A 16023-nucleotide genomic window follows, 5' to 3' on the forward strand; every position below is an offset into this window, starting at 1 on the left:
CTTTTTTGTCTCTATTTTGTTTTCATTCTTTAAGGTAGTCATCAGATTTCATGTTCGACCATTTAAGACATAGTGTTCTGGAAAGAACAAATTGAGTTCTTAGAAAACATATCTCAAACACTGTAAGGACATCGCATTTTAATTGTTTCAAAATTTCCAGGGGAGCACAAACTAATTTCGGATTAGAATGGCGCTAGTTAGTACTACATTTACAAACTGAACCTTACTGAAGAAAGAATGAATGTTAAAGATGTTCCTTTGTCCGTGTGAATAGTGTAGGAACATGAATGCGCAAATCGTGATACAATCATGAAAATTTGTACAAACATACAATTTGACATACTGAAAAAGATGGAATCGGGATCCAGTCTGAGAAATACCCTCAAGAGCTATTTTTAGAATGCTTAATTGTTCCCAGACTCCTAAATTGATTATCTCTATAACTTTGTTGAAAATAAAATCAGTGAACTGAAATTTAGCAGGAATATTAATCATAGCAAACAAGAAATTTAGAATGATTTTGATTTACACACGTAAATGATTTAAATTGACTTCCATCTTCAAACTGCTACCCTAATGCTGTTTTTAGAATGTGTAATAGTTCCCAGGTCTCGAAAAAGTTTTGCTCTGGAATGTCGATAAAAGCCAACTAAATGCTATTAATCTTGTATAAATACTTATTTGAAAGCACGATTAACACCCTGGTCAAATTAGCATTGCTCACAAATGATTTTGCACTGGAAAGATAGGCTTCAGTACTCAGTTTGACAGAACACTTACAAAAAGGCCACGGAGTTTGCAATCACGAGGAGGTAGATACAAGCTATTTTTGATAGATTTTTGTTATTATCGTAATTACTAAATTTCCATGCTAGAATATCTAAAAGCTTTGGGTAGAGTTGGCTAAAACGGGGATGATACCGATCCAACATGTTTTTCGGGCAACGTTAGATACTGTATTCCATGTTTCGGTTTGCACCATCTGTTTTTGATACAGTTGAATCGTTTGCTGGTCGAGAAAAGCCTACTGCATGGCCGACATGTAAGTCTTTCCCTTGTAGAAGCTAATTCTTCAAGCAGGTCATTAGTGCTAGCCGACAAAGACTTTGCATTCATGAGCAGATCGAGGTTCGTTGGTGCCCAAAGCACTCACCAATCTTGGTGCCCCTTCCTTTTGCCATGACTCAAGGCTAAGAAAAGGGGAAGATGATATTAGGTTTGTTGATTTTTGCTTTGAAAGAAGACAGGTTATAGGAATCTGGGGTGCAAGAAGCGCGTTCCAAAGCGTTTAAAAGATTACAAGTTCTAGGTAAGCAAGATGAGGAAGTATCCAAGTTTATCTTGAGGGATCAGGGATAAAAGATCAGATCTCCTGGAAGCAATGTGTATGGAAATAACTGTCAAAAAGGAATTGGTTAGCAATACAAAGCCAAGGAGAATAAGTTGCAGAGATTTGTAAATAAGCGCCAACCCATGTATGAGAGCATTGCACCAAGAAACCATGGCATTAGACCTATCAGAGATAATGCTGCCTAATGATAGTGCGCTACAAACCATACATATGGTGTTTTCTGATGAAGAAGTTTTCTGCCAGACAAAATCAAAAACCTGAGGCAAGAGGTGTAGGAGATCACTCTGCAGTTACCAAAGGAGTCAATAACAGAACTAAGCAATTGCCAAAAGGAGTCAAATATCAGAACTAAGCAATTGCCAAAAGGATTCAATAACAGAACTATGCAATTACCAATGGAATCAATAACAGAACATCAAACGTGAGCAGCATGAGCTGGAGAAGCCCAGGTAGACCTTGCTGACTAAACCCTTCACTAATTGGTTACTCAACAAAAGACTAAAGCTCAGACAAGGTGTGCTGGAACTCCTATAACACCCCCTAGACCTGTCACTGAGTGAATACAAGCAGTTTCTCTAGATTAAAAAAGTTAAAATATATCGAAGTTTGGAGATAACTACTTATACTAAGTGCTTATAAGTTATCTGAAGTTAGAGAAAGAATCAAAGAAGGTGATTGGTATATTCTTACTAATGCAGTGGAATATCATGGATACTGTACACATTACATCTTAGACACAGAGTTCACAGGAAAATGTGACTTTGTTAAAGATCATATTGACCAGCAGATGCCAGAGTGCAATGAGCTAGCAGTCCTTATTTTGGTAACCTGATCAAGAAGCAGAAAATTTACATCAATCTGTAATAGTTTTGTCGATTTCTTTTACATTTACTAGAGAACATAACATGACCAAGAAACATTTTATTTTGAACAATATACATCTGCTTTTCCACTGCCCTTACGACCCTGCATGCTTTGGTACAATGGTTCATTACCTAAATTTGCATGTTGCTGGCAGTAGACAAGGCAGGGTTAGTAAAAAGTTAAGTTAGATCCCTCCCCAGTTATAAGATTTCAGGGCCACTGCCATGACGGGTGCGAATTAAAGACTGTTTGGCATTGTTATCATTAGTTTTTTAATTCAAGTTGCTTGTTATTGATTTCATTTTTAGCGAAGTTGTAGAGATTAACGTGTTAGAGGTCTGGGAACGAGTACATGGCCTAAAATAGCATTTGGGGTATTTCGATGACGGTTGTGAATCTAAATTACATTACCGTGTCATGATTAGCATTTATAATAATTTTCATGTCATTTATTTCAATGATTTCATTTATTTTCAATCATTGAATTACCACAACAAATTCATACTTTTGGTAGTAATTAATTAAATGCTCATGAAGAAATTCCTACTAAAATTAACGAGGTCTTTTAATAATGTCTTGTTAATGTCTGCAATAATTTTATAAGCCCACCCCTCCTATATACCATCTCCCCTCGAATAAACCCCCATCCAAAAATATCAAAAATAAATAGGATTTAGGGTACTTCTGTGTCACTAGATTTTCGAATTTCTACAACAATATTATCTCATTATATCAATGGAGTTTTACAGAATATCTTGTTATATTTTGGCTCATAGAGTCCTCAACGTGTCCCTTCCAGTAGTATGTGTACAAAAATATACCAGATTATACTTACTGGTTGGCTTTTCATGACGTAAGTCCCTTACAATCTTATAAGCTCTAACTGGCCTTTGAACGTTTTCTAGATCAGCACAGGATCAACATTTCTGTGCTGATCTAGAAAAATATGTTAATGTTTACTTTAATATTGACGGTTTCTTTTAACTCCTATGATATCAGAGAGGCATAATACTATTTTAACGACTGGTAATCAGCTAATAGAGTTAGCCCTTTTGTTGTCGAAGGGAGAAGCATTGATTTATATCTTAAACTAGAATAATGCTATTTCAGGAAGACTAAACCTGGTTGATTATCCAGTAAGGTGCAGCTTAACGTTATCTGTCTAGATTTGTGCAAGTATAGCATCTAGCTAAGTAATGCCTTATTGTTTTTCCCTTATGTGTGCCAGATTGGTGGCATTGGTAAGAGATAACGCTTTACCTGTGTAAATGTGGATCAGGTTGAAACAATTATAGCAGAATCAACCATATCTGCTGTCAAAGAAATTGTTCGAATAATACATCTGGATTTTCTTTTAGTATTAGTTGCTGGAAAAAGTACAGTTCACTGTAATGAAAGTTTTGAAATGTCAGTTTTATTTGGATTTCAAGGGCGACTGGGATCTTTGTGATCTGTATGGTTAGATCGAGAATGTTTAAACGTCTTTTGTTCTACAGTAACGTCTAAATTTAGCCCTTTTACGAATTCACGGTTGCTTTAGGCCTTTGTTTTGATAAGAAGAAATTATTGATAAGAACTTTTCGTGTAAAGAGAAGTTAAACAGACAGTAAAACTTTTGAATCTAGATTGAGCCAGCATGTTAACTTTAATGAATCTTTTAAGGTCGAGACAATAAACTGGTCTAACATTATTCTATTAAAGAAGACAATTGGATAGAAAGTTTAAGGAAATTTGATAGTTTGATTGCAATTACAAACAAATTAGCACAAATACCAGGTTAATAGATGCATAGTTGATTCAAACAATTAATACATATGAATCTCTTAGTTCCAGTTTGCAGGCTCTCCATTTCAATGAACAGTGGCGTAACGCAGTTTACGACACCTTATTTCGAAAACTGAGGGCCTATTCATTACGGCCCCTTAAATTTTTTTCATGTTAAGGACCCAAGGCCCCTTAAATTTTTTTCATGTTAAGGGCCCAAGGTGCCTCCGCTACGCCACTGTCAATGAGCTGTACTTTTACATTTTAATCAGAAACAGTTCTGATCCACCATGATTAAAAAGATTGTTCAATAGCTGATATCAAAATCTTTTCGTTTCCGCCCAAGAGGCTGGTTTAACTGTATCTAAATCTGCTTGCTCTGTCTAATGTCTCTTTTTGATGGAATAGCTTTGTGTGACCTTGATGGAACTGTTAAGATTGATGTCCACGATCTGCTTCCGTAGTCCACGATCCCTTTTGAAACTTCCCAATTCAAGGATACCAAATAAACAAGACCACTGAAAATCTTAATTAAAGTGCGTTGGAATCAAAGAAATTTTTGCAGGAAAAATAGCTCTCAATTGCATAATCCAAACCATTTACTTTTCCCTGCTCTCTGCATTCAGGATAACATTAAAAATAAGAAGTTGTTTTCATTTCCATCCCATTCGTTTTCATGTGCTTTTGAGCGACGTGATCGCTCCTCTCGACGCTACTGCTTTCTATAGATCTGCCTGAAAGCTGCTAGCTATGGTTTAGCCCATCTATAACAAATGAAACTGACACAATAACAATTACACTCCATTCATTACCAATGTTTTCTTTTCTGTTAAGGAAACGTGTTCGACAAAAACCTATTTTCAGGAGGAAACTGTATACTGACTTTCTTCAGTGGTTTCCATGGCAATACCTGTTGCTGTTGTTGTTGTTGCTGCTGGTCTTCGTTTACGTACATCGTAAATGGCAAAGATGGTGGCGACAGTACATAGGGACCCTGAAGCCCAGCCAATCATGTATGAATACCCAAACTCGACATCTAATTGTTTATCTGAAACCGTCTTCTTCTTGATTCCATAAACAGTCATTGAGAAGATGATAAGCATACCTTGAAGGAAAAGAGTGAGTGTGTACAGTCGATTGTTTAGAGAGTTGTTCAGCGTTTTAATACCCAGTCTAAAAGTCCAAAACCTTGTTATTCAAACGTTGAATGGAAAGGTCGAGAGCGTTTTAACACCTCTAACTGAAGATCATTGAACAACGCTCTACAAATGTGGAGCCATGTTAGGTCAAATATTAAGAGCGTTTTAACATAGAACGCCGCAGAACTTAAGTATTTTTGAAAAAGATTTTATTATTGTATAATTGATTGTATGATTTTATTGCAATTATCATTGAGTAGTTGCTTCGATTGTTGGTATCATTGAGTAGTCATGTAATGTAAGATATAAAGGTTCAATAATATTGTTTCATCAAGTTTTATGCAATGATATTTTAATCTCGCTTTGACAATTATTTATAACTAAACAGTTTATGTTTTCGGATCTCCCAGTAGAATATGTTTTAATATATTATCTCTGTTGTAGAATATTATATGCTGTAAATGTTGCAAAACATTTATTGAAACAAAATGTTGCCAAAAAATTATAAAACTAAAGAATGTTTACACTTTTCTATCAGATGCACAGCTAAAAGATATTATTAACAGGCTAACTTGTTACAGGCAGCGACGAATTTCCATGGAAAGACTGACTAAAGCATGCACCAGAAATTGCACATATATAAGAAAAATACGTCACTGACTACGCTGATACTTATGAGAAAGATTTAAGAAAAGCAAGCTGTAATCGGTAAGCTTTGGATTTACTTACTTGTTATTAAAAGGCCGCATGGATAGACAGCTTTAAGTTTAACAAATCGAAGAGCAATGAAGTAGAAGATGATTGCTATGCTCGATGTTAGAATAGACATGATCAGGAACCCTCTTACTGCTTGAGCCCATCCTTCTATATCTGCAAAATTGAAATAATAAATTATAATAATAAAAACACTTATGTTACGCCATATATCCACAGGGCTCATAGGCGCATTACAATTGAAAATATTAAGTCTAAATTAAAATGTATGTTAAAAGAGGGTGAAAGTTTACAATGTTTTTAATAAATGTGTCTTCAAATAAGTTTTAACCGTTTCTAAAATGTTGCATGTTCTAACTAAGTAGGGAAGTTGCATGTTCAACATTTGTGAAAACACGATCACCAGCCGTAACTGATTTGGTCTTTCCTACATCTAATGATAGTTCGTCACCAGCAGATCTAGTCCAACGAGAAGTCAACGGAATACATTCTATTACTGAAAATCTGAATTAAAATATACTGAAACGTATCCAATCATTTGAAAAATATAGAAGAATAACTTTTCATTTCTTGGTCAGGTATCCTTTTTTCTTTGACACTGATTTTATTACACTGCTGATAGACACAAGACGTAACGATTTATTTACTTTAACTGTTCCCTAGTTTGTTGTCAAATCCCTAAACTATTTAAACCCTTCGTCCTTATTAACTGACGTCACAACATCTGCCAGTCTATAAACCCTGGATCTGAGTTATAGCCATAAATCCTTAAACGAGGTTTTGTTTAAGTTCTTGAACGAGGCTGTTGTTTAGAGTGTCGCTTGTTTTCAATCCACAAAATGCCAGTCTTAAACCTTCAAACATAAACCCCCGTCAGTTTAAAGTTGCAGACGCGTGGGTGAGTATTTGAAGTAGAGAAATGCTGTTCTAGATTCCTTTAAGGGCCGAAATCTCTACTATGCAGGATTATCAGCCAATCACAAAGATCTCCGTCGTAGGATTTTAAAATTACCTTCGTGTTCATATCTGGCTTATCACGGCGATGGAGGGATAATCTAGAAAAGTATATTATATTGTCTTACAAAACAACAAAAATGTTTCCTTTTTAAATACAGCTTGGTTTTCGATGTATAGGTATTGTGGTACAAAAACTAAATTGACAAAAGCATATTACGAAAGGATAAACATCACTGTTTTAAAGAGTAGATATTGAACTAGAATGTTTTTTAGAATCTGGTTTTGCTAAATGATTATGATAAATAATTTCATCGCCTTCAATTCAAGTCTGAAACGCTGAAGATACATGTAGTACACGTAGTACACTCGTTGTTTTATTACCACGTAGTAACAATTTATTGACTTGATTACCAACAAAAAAATTTCAAGTAAAATCACTTTCAAGGCAATAGGTCTGTGTCAGCCTGACCATGGTCTAGTGACGCCACATTGCAGTTTCTAGTACCCAGGCCCTTATAGTGTTGTCTAAATATATGATTATGAATATTGACTCTGATACTAAACCAAGTAAATGTATTGTCCTATTTCCATATCAAAAACTGTTGAAACAATTTGGCTGAAGCCATATACAATCTGAATCTTTTTTCAAACGAATGAATTTCGGCTGCTTAAAAATTATCACCTTCATATGCATTTACATAACCGCTATATCGATTTTAATTTCTCGCGTATTTATAATTTGAAAAACAGATTTAGAGCGGGGTCATTTAGCTATATTTCATCTGGGTCATAATTTCTTAAAGATGACTAAGGCCATAAACTGCTCAGATATTTACAAAATCTTTGCCTAAGCTCCAAAGAGGTGTGCGAAAATTACCTTAGCCACACTAAATATCAACCGTCAAATGCTAAGCCAGAAGGTCATTGTGCGCATCTTTACTTAAGTCTTGCATATACGTGTACATTTGACATCGTAAACAACTGCAAACGCCCCGAAAGATATCTGCTCTTTATAAGAAACTATCCACGACAGCGACTAGGGATATTGCTATTACCTACGCTACCAATTCATAGTGAGAAAAGAAGTCCTTCACAACCCAGAATCTTTCCTTTTCTCTTCGTTGCTATTGCTTTCTCCGTAGCAGTGACAAAAGCTGCTTTCATTAACCTTGCGTCAAATGTTTTAACGTCGAAATGCAGAGTCGTAATATTGCGTTGCTCAAGAATTTACCAAAATTGAAGGCTTCAATGGATGTTATTGTAATGCCACTCCAACCCCCGCCTCCCCCGTTCCCTTACCCCCAACAACACATTGAAATCTTGCAATTTGACCGGTAAGTGGTGGTTTCAATTGCAAATTGTAAAAACTTCATGTGGCGCTATTCGCTTGTAGTTTGTTTTGCAAAACTGCCTGACCTTGAATTTTTTGCCGTGTATCATAGGCTGTTAAGTTACCAGAGACTAAGTATGGTTGGTGAAAAAAGGGTAAGAAATGTCGCATAGAAAATAATCCAAAAAGGAGGAATGGGCTCTAGACAGGTTTGCAAACTCTTATGGTAGTTTTCTACTTTTATCTTTGACGCACAACCTCAATAACATGCTTCAGCAACAATTTCAGATTTTGAAAACTTCTTGTGCTTTTACTCCTTCTCTTGAAATATCAAAAGATGTTTTTCATCTTAGTACATCAATAGATTACTCTTTCTCTTGAAAAAATCGGTTTGTGGCTCTGACAAAAAGTTTTTTGCCATTACTTTTAGTAATCTGTTACTTAAATACATCTAACAGCTTCAGAAACCCTGACCTGTAACTACCAATCGAGGATGTCTGATACTGAGCATGAAATCTTTCTCATACTGAGCAAGAAATTTTCTTCAGGTTCACGATAAAGTATGCAGCACATGACCTCAAACTTATATCGCAGTTAAACAAAACTTTTACATGTCTATTCAGTTCAATTTTAGAAAGAAGACTAATGACTCAAAAGCATTTTATGAATATCGTAGAAAAAATTATCTAATCCAATTCTTTCAGGTAAGTCATTAAATGATTATTGGTAATTTTTGGCGATTTGAGCCTTTGAATGCCTTTGTATATACATATCCATTAAGGTGTGTTGCACACCAATTCTTTTCCACTTTTATATAGAATCGCAGTAAGGCAACTACTACTGGGTTGCGCATGAGCCACACATTCACATGCATAAACCACGCATGCGCAATGTATTTTGACTGAAGCAAGGGCAACCATCTTTAAACACGACTATATGCAAAAATTTTGAAAACCTTCGTTCTTTCATGCTAATAGGATCACCAGTTCAAAAGCATCGGCGTTCTTATTGTCTATCGAAAATTCACCCTCACTATCTTTTTTCCTTTCTCCATCGCATCTTATTCAACAGTGTCAATGTCTTTGAGAAATGACTTTACGTAACTCCAGCCAGCAGGTCACTATTGTTGGGTTTAAATACTATGTTACAGTTTCTGGTTTCGAACTAAACATCCGCTAGACTGGTCAACATTTGTCCAAATTTTTATTTGTCCGAAATTTCAAAAATATGTCCGAAAATGTTTCCACTGAAGTTTACTGTTTACTGATTTTTTAAACTTAATGTAGTTCGCAATCGTCCCGCTTCAACACAGTTAAAAGTTGCGTTTTATGCAATTTGTTATTGATAGAATGCCAGTTTTAAGCCTAAAGTCGATGAATCCATTGCTTTAATGAAAGTCGAAAATAATACCGTATTAGCAGAGGCATAAAAGCCTTTCTTTAATCGCGATTTGCTGCAGTTTTGTAAAATCCTTAGAGGAAAGTATCACCTTAAGGTATACCACAATATATAAATAGACCTCACTTGAAGAAATTGAGCATTTCAATGTAAAATAAGAATAAAGAAGAATAAAGAACAGAACAGAAGAAGAATAAAGAACAAACTTTCAATTTATATATTTTTCTCAAGGAATTCAACTTTAATTCAAATTTCTGAAAAATCAAATATGGTAGCTATCACTATGGAGACTAAAACAACAGGAAAACTTTGAGAAAAGATATCTCTAGTTCTGGGAATCAAAAGAGCCTGGTACACAATAACATTTTGGTACGGAAGAAGATTAATATGAGCAGATTTTTAGTCATCATAGCAACTTTCACCATGGAAACCACCAAAATGTATTTTTTGGCTCTAAGAATGTGCTAGAATAAAATTAGAGATAAATATGGAATGCCTTAGAGAAAAGTATCACCTTGATCACAACTATTCCGTTGATTTCGAAGATTAAAGTTCGGTAGGAGGTTGGCATTTATCTTCTTTGCACATCTAAATATTCATCTAGGGGAGCAGGGCATTGAGAATTCATATGAAGGGATGAATGAGTTTAAAGCTCTCATTTCAAAGCTCAAATATTCTTACGAATCAATGATAGCAATGGATAAGCCTATCTTTGGTTGGGAGACGAACAAGAGAGAGTTTTTAATTGAATGAGGCAGCCCTCTGTTCTGGAGTCAAACCAAGAGTATGCGCATGGAACGAAGTCATTTTTACGGATGTGTTCCGACTCCAGGACGTGGGGTTGCCTCATACATTTTAACACTTTCTTTCGTCCGTCTAACCAACAAATCTAGAATAAAGTCCTAATGCTTTAGACATGAGCACTTACAAACCCCGCGATGTCTCCCTGCTGCCCCTTGCTGTTCGCATACTACACCCGTAATAAAAAGGCAACGGGAGCATCTACCCTTATGGACCCTTCGCTCAGGCCTGTCCAGAGCCAGCTCTGGCCCTGGGGCTATAGACAACACAGGTCCTTGTGCAAGGGTGGTGGTGCAGGGGCAAAAGGAGGCTTCAGCCCCACTTAAATTTTCGCGGGCTCTTCTTGAGCCCGAGTCCCAAGAGTTTACCCCCTCCCCCTTTCGAGCTTAAACTCCCCTCCCTTGCTTCAAAATTGATTAATGGTTTTTTACTTCAAAAGCCATGCAGAGCAAAACTTGATATCGGTACTTGATATCGGTGGAAGATCAGTTGAATTTATGGCAATTTCAGATTTTGCCTCATTGTTGCCTGTTCATAGTTCTAGTGCTGTATTCCTTGTCCGTGTGTTACGTCTAGATTTCCACAAATTAAAGAGGGCAAATATGACATCTTTTCTCTCTTGCTTGAAATGACTAGTGCATAAATGGCATGCGAAACTTCAACAAGCTATAATAATTTGTATTTTTTGTTTTATATAGCATGTTTTTTATACAGAATTAGAAAACGTATGATGTTACCATAAAAATTCTTTCATTCTCCATGTAAAATTTGTTAGAGAAATGGGTTGAAATTTTTCAAACTAAAGATAGCAGGGGTAACAACAACGGCAAGATTTGTTACCATTGAAGTATGGGATAGGGCTATTGGAGGTGTGTTGCCCCCATCATCTCATGTTTCATGAGTTGTTTGTCAAAGTCTTCAACTTTTCGGCAATCTCATTACACTCTATTTTTATAAGAACAACTTAATGAGAACACGAGCCTATAAATTGGTCAAAAGTTAAGAACAAATTAAGAACAAACGGAGGCTTAGCTACTGTAAAATGCAATTTAGAACAACGTTTCTTCTCAAAAACGAAGATTTAAGCCATGTGAGGGTGCTTTTTCGGTGAATGTTAAAACTTTTCGGCAAATTATGGTTGTCTTACTCACTTTGTTGGCAAATCAGGCCTGAACACCTAACTAGAGAGCAAAAGCTAGCAATTGCCCTGCTTACACCCTATTAATAAAAGAACAAATTAAGAACAATGCAGCCTCAGATTTCGAAAAAAATAAGAACAGTCAGCCTGACCTTAAATTAACTGGTTTTTTAAAAAATATTGTAGCTGGTTTGTGAAATTGTCCGGCGGAAAAATATAGGGACAACATTTTCTTCATCTATCTCTTAATTAGTAAATTTTACATTACAAAATTATTCCTCCTGTCAGTCTGGAAGTTCAAGGCACGATACTTGTGTTCACTTCTTCAGAATATTAGTCACTTTGCTCAGGTCGAGATGTAGAAGAACTTTGCCCACTCTGTTTTGCATAGCTTGTCATAAGCTGACTCCATTGTTCACAAGCATTTGATTTAGTCCAGGCTTCCTAGAAGTCATACTTTTAGCAAAGGACGATTCCTACCTCTTCGTGGCTCGATTGTTTCCATCGGTTTCTCCACATGAATAGCTTTCCATATTCTATAACTTTCGTCTTCTTGCTAGTTATTCAAAACGTAAAGGCTTTTCTGCTTAGTAATTCTAGTTAATTTATTTTCTTATTCCTTGTATAGAGATAGATGCTGTAAAACAATCAACTAATTGGAACTCCAAAAGAAAAATGCACGTGGCAAGGTAAGAAAAATTCCTTAAAAATTGAATTATTTTTCCCTGCTAAATTGGCCGAGGAAGATTCTGATTTAATTGATTGCAATGACGTTTGTCTAAAGTATGACACATTATCACCTGCTATATGTTTCCTATACTTCTCCATATTTTCGAAAAGTTTTGCCTAGGTCAAAACAGCTTTAGTATTCTTAATTACTTCACACTGATGGATATTTATTTATTCAAATACTCACTGCCAGAGATTTTCTTGCACCTCACTGAATCGCATATTTTCCATAATCCCTCGTTGGTTTGCTCATCCTTTGACCGTTTAATGACATACCAGTAATCTGTTATCACACATACAATTAATGAGAGGCATGATATGATGCCTAGAAACAAAGGAAAGAATTTGAATCTTCCAAGAGCCATAGCGAAAGATCGTCAAACTAGCATAGGACTTTGAGAGTGGCCTGGACAATGTTACATCGATCAGTATAAGTTTTGCGATTTTCATGTAAATACATTGGGACACGGGGGTAAAGTACAAGATTTTGCTTAAATCCTTGGCAGGCCGTTAATTCAGGCTATCAAAAGGATAAACCTCGGGAGCGTCTTAAAACGTGCAGACTTTCATTGTCCGAGTGTCGTTCGTGTTTTTTACTTTCGACTGCTATAAAGAGATAAAGTACACTAGAGCTATGCTTTAACACAGCAAACGTTTAATTAAACATAGGATTTTTATGACAGAAGCCAGGATATATACGTAACAGATCTTTCTGATGATGTTCAACCCTTAATCGATGGTTTTTTCCTCTCTTATTGTATATTTGTTTTTTGTGAAAATTATTTGCACTACCCGTTTCAATCATATCCACGAATTTCTGCAATAGTTTTTTAGCTACCTCTAAATCATTTTTTTTATAAGAACACACTTTTAAAAAAATTTAAATTTGATTTACTAAAATGAAATAAGAAAATCGTAAGAACCAGCGCAGTTTCAGGGGAATATTAGAAAAAAAATGTTCCCTCTTGTTAACAAAACCGATCAGTTTTTAGCAGCAAATCAAAAGTAAATTAAAATGTTCTGCAAAAGTGATCTTAGATAAAAAGTTGTTAACGATATAAAGTATTTTGTTCTAGAAAGATAAGAGCACCTAAGCATCAAATTATCCAAAATATAAGAATATGAAGCATCAACAAAAAATATGTTTCTTTTGAAAAAAGGGGGAGACGGCCTCAGCTAAAAATATACCCTAGTACCAGAGGCACATAAATTCAAGCACGGGAATAGAAGACAGGTGCGGGAAGCGGAGGAGCGTCTATCTGAGACGAAGTGGCCTATCTGAGACAAAGTATCTGAGACGAAGTGAGATGGGCCCCGGGGGGGGGGGGGGTACTCTCATTTAGGCCTGTCAGGAGGGTCCAGTCCGTTTGAGGGTCTTAACAAATGGCCAATTTTCGATAATGACTAAACTGCTCAGTTTAGCTTGCGATTTATTATAGATAATGAACAAGATTTATCTTTCCCGAAAAAACAACAATCAATCATGAAGAAATTTGTCAAAAAAGAACCAGGAGAGCGCAAAGAAATGGATGCTACCAAGGAAATGATTTCGGTTTTTATGCTACTAATTGAGAGGTTTTGTCAAAAAGTACTACCATTTGAGGGTAATTTTCTAAAATTTTAGCATTGGCCCTCTTTGACTCTGACTGGATCCCCCTGTCAGGCCATAATGGGAGTATCCCCCCCGGGCTATGGGCGAACCAGAGAAATGAGGCGTACTTTCGCCCACTCTCGTTCTGATGTTTGGTTTTTAGCCAATCAGGAAAGGGCAGTACAAAATTGGAATTAAAATCAGCAGTGTCTATGCCATCTTTTTGTCGATTTCAAAATGAGTTACGGATACTTTGTAGAAACATCTCTCTTGGTTAGCTTAATCAAGAAATCGTTTCGATCTGCTCACACTTTCTCGTGTCTGTTTTGGGAAATTAATCCAAACCATCCTCAGGGTAACGCTGTATAAACATCTTGTCGATTCCATGAAACATGAAAGGTCAACTGACTTCCTGATATGTTTTACTACAGGACGACTTAAAGTCTTTGTCTGTATTCAGAATGGGTTTTCTCTGTTATCTGTCTTGTTTGCCACCTTTTTTAAAAATGTGTTGCTAGAAGCGACCTATCTGGTATTGATATTCATTTGAAAATTTCCCACAATCTGTCAAACTTTCTGTACAAACTTTACAACAGTTGTGAAGTACTGGAAACCGATAAATCAGGAGGTCAGCATTTTGTGAAATCACTAGTTTGATCCAACATGGACGCGTGAGTTCTAAATAATAAGTAGAATTAACTTACGACCTTGAGCAGAAGAACTCGAATTAAGACACGTCTCGTCTAAAACAGAAAATTATTTCGTCAGCAACTTCATTCGTCTACAGCTTTCAGCGAGTGTCTCTTAAAACTACGCTACACGATAAATATATATGAAAAAAAGGGGCAAAGTTTAAAATAATGAAAATAATAGATTTTTACTAAATAAGTTTAATAGAAATATATTTCATGTTCATTGCCAATCAGGAAAGCGCTAGAAAAGCATCCGATGCAATGTACATGCACCTGGCACAAAGTACAACGTCTGATGCAATGCCCGTGTGTAACCGTCACGTGACATGCAGCAAAACCGATAATTAGAAAAGCAACAGCAACAGCACCTCAGCCAATAACCTGAAAGAACATCATGAAAAATCACTAAAGTGTGAGATCAGCTTAGTGTTTCATATTGTTTGAGATATGGTAACATAAAATTTACTCAAGAAGTATTATATTACAAGACGTGTTCTTATGCGTTAATGGATCAAACCGAATATGAGAAAATTGGCCTATTCATCATCATAATCATCACCAGTTTATCTACAGTTGGGATTTACAAAGTTCTTAAAATAAATAATTTATAACAACTAAAAACTAATTAGCCTATTAATTGTGAGCACGCTTAACTATTATCCGGGGGGCTCAAGCTCCTGAAGGTCCCTGCTGAAATTTTTAAGAGTGGCTTTTTATACTTGTTCGGGAGACGAAACTATCAGTCCTTTGTTTCGAAACAATACCGTCTTGAACCAATCAGTGTTGCGGGGTCATAGCACATGCGCATTGATAACTGTATTCGCACAGCTGTTCTGTCTACAACCATACAATTCTTGAACTTCCTGCCAGGGCTTCAAATGATAATGCGCATGTGCAATGACCTCGAAACGGGGTCTAGTGCATGTCTGGAAGAGGGGCATGATTCATCTCCCGAACAAATGCTGTTTTAAAATCTGAACGAAGGCAGAAGGGAGCGCGCATCAGATTTACAAGGCTAAGTAAAACCAACCTGTACTTTAACAAGTCTTTGCAATTGGAACCATGCTTTTGATTGCTCTTCGATGTGGAAATGAACAATTTCAACGTGGAAAAACTCAAAAGAAATTTAAATAAGTTATTACCCATTGACCTCAAAAAATGGAGAGCGCTCTTCGCAGCAGAAAACAAACATCAAACAATATCAAATTCAAATTTGCTTTGACAAAAATGTTCTGAAATACGCAGCCCCTCACATTACCACTCATTTTATGACATTACCACTCATTTTATGCAAGGCACTGCAAGAGAAGTAGCCTCCCATTACATAAGGATCATTAAAATGATAGATAGTATACACAAGAATACAATTAGCTAAAAACAACCTGAACATCAATGGACGTTGGAAACATGAAAATAATTCGAGAAATTGGGAAATAAAATGGGTTTGAATCAGTGGCGGACACCTGGGGGCGAGGGGGTTGACCGCCCCCAATATTTTAGAGGACAATGGTCCTCTGTTCTAAAACAATAGGGAAATGTGACGTCATCTTATTAA

At 36.2% G+C, this 16023-nt stretch overlaps 1 protein-coding gene across 1 annotated transcript; it reads right to left on the reverse strand.

Annotated features, from left to right (window-relative positions):
• Positions 1–3928: 3928 nt before the first annotated feature.
• Positions 3929–12622, reverse strand: LOC135688178 (uncharacterized). Its single transcript, XM_065204910.2, has 3 exons — positions 12373–12622; positions 5848–5988; positions 3929–5084 (listed from the first exon to the last, which is right to left on the reverse strand). The coding sequence occupies exons 1-3, from the start codon at positions 12548–12550 to the stop codon at positions 4840–4842; spliced, it is 564 nt and encodes a 187-aa protein (XP_065060982.2). The 5' UTR covers positions 12551–12622; the 3' UTR covers positions 3929–4839.
• Positions 12623–16023: the final 3401 nt, after the last annotated feature.

This window comes from Rhopilema esculentum, chromosome 19 (assembly GCF_057945365.1).
Source record: "Rhopilema esculentum isolate cy_ngs chromosome 19, ASM5794536v1, whole genome shotgun sequence".
NCBI lineage: Eukaryota > Metazoa > Cnidaria > Scyphozoa > Rhizostomeae > Rhizostomatidae > Rhopilema > Rhopilema esculentum.

Coding starts and splice junctions, on each gene's coding strand:
- LOC135688178 (XM_065204910.2), bottom strand. CDS start 12,550: ATGGCTCTTGGAAGATTCAAATTCTTTCCTTTGTTTCTAGGCATCATA. Junction 5,989..12,372: donor GTGCAAGAAAATCTCTGGCA/GTGAGTATTTGA, acceptor TCAATTTTGCAG/ATATAGAAGGATGGGCTCAA. Junction 5,085..5,847: donor ATGCGGCCTTTTAATAACAA/GTAAGTAAATCC, acceptor TTTTCCTTCAAG/GTATGCTTATCATCTTCTCA.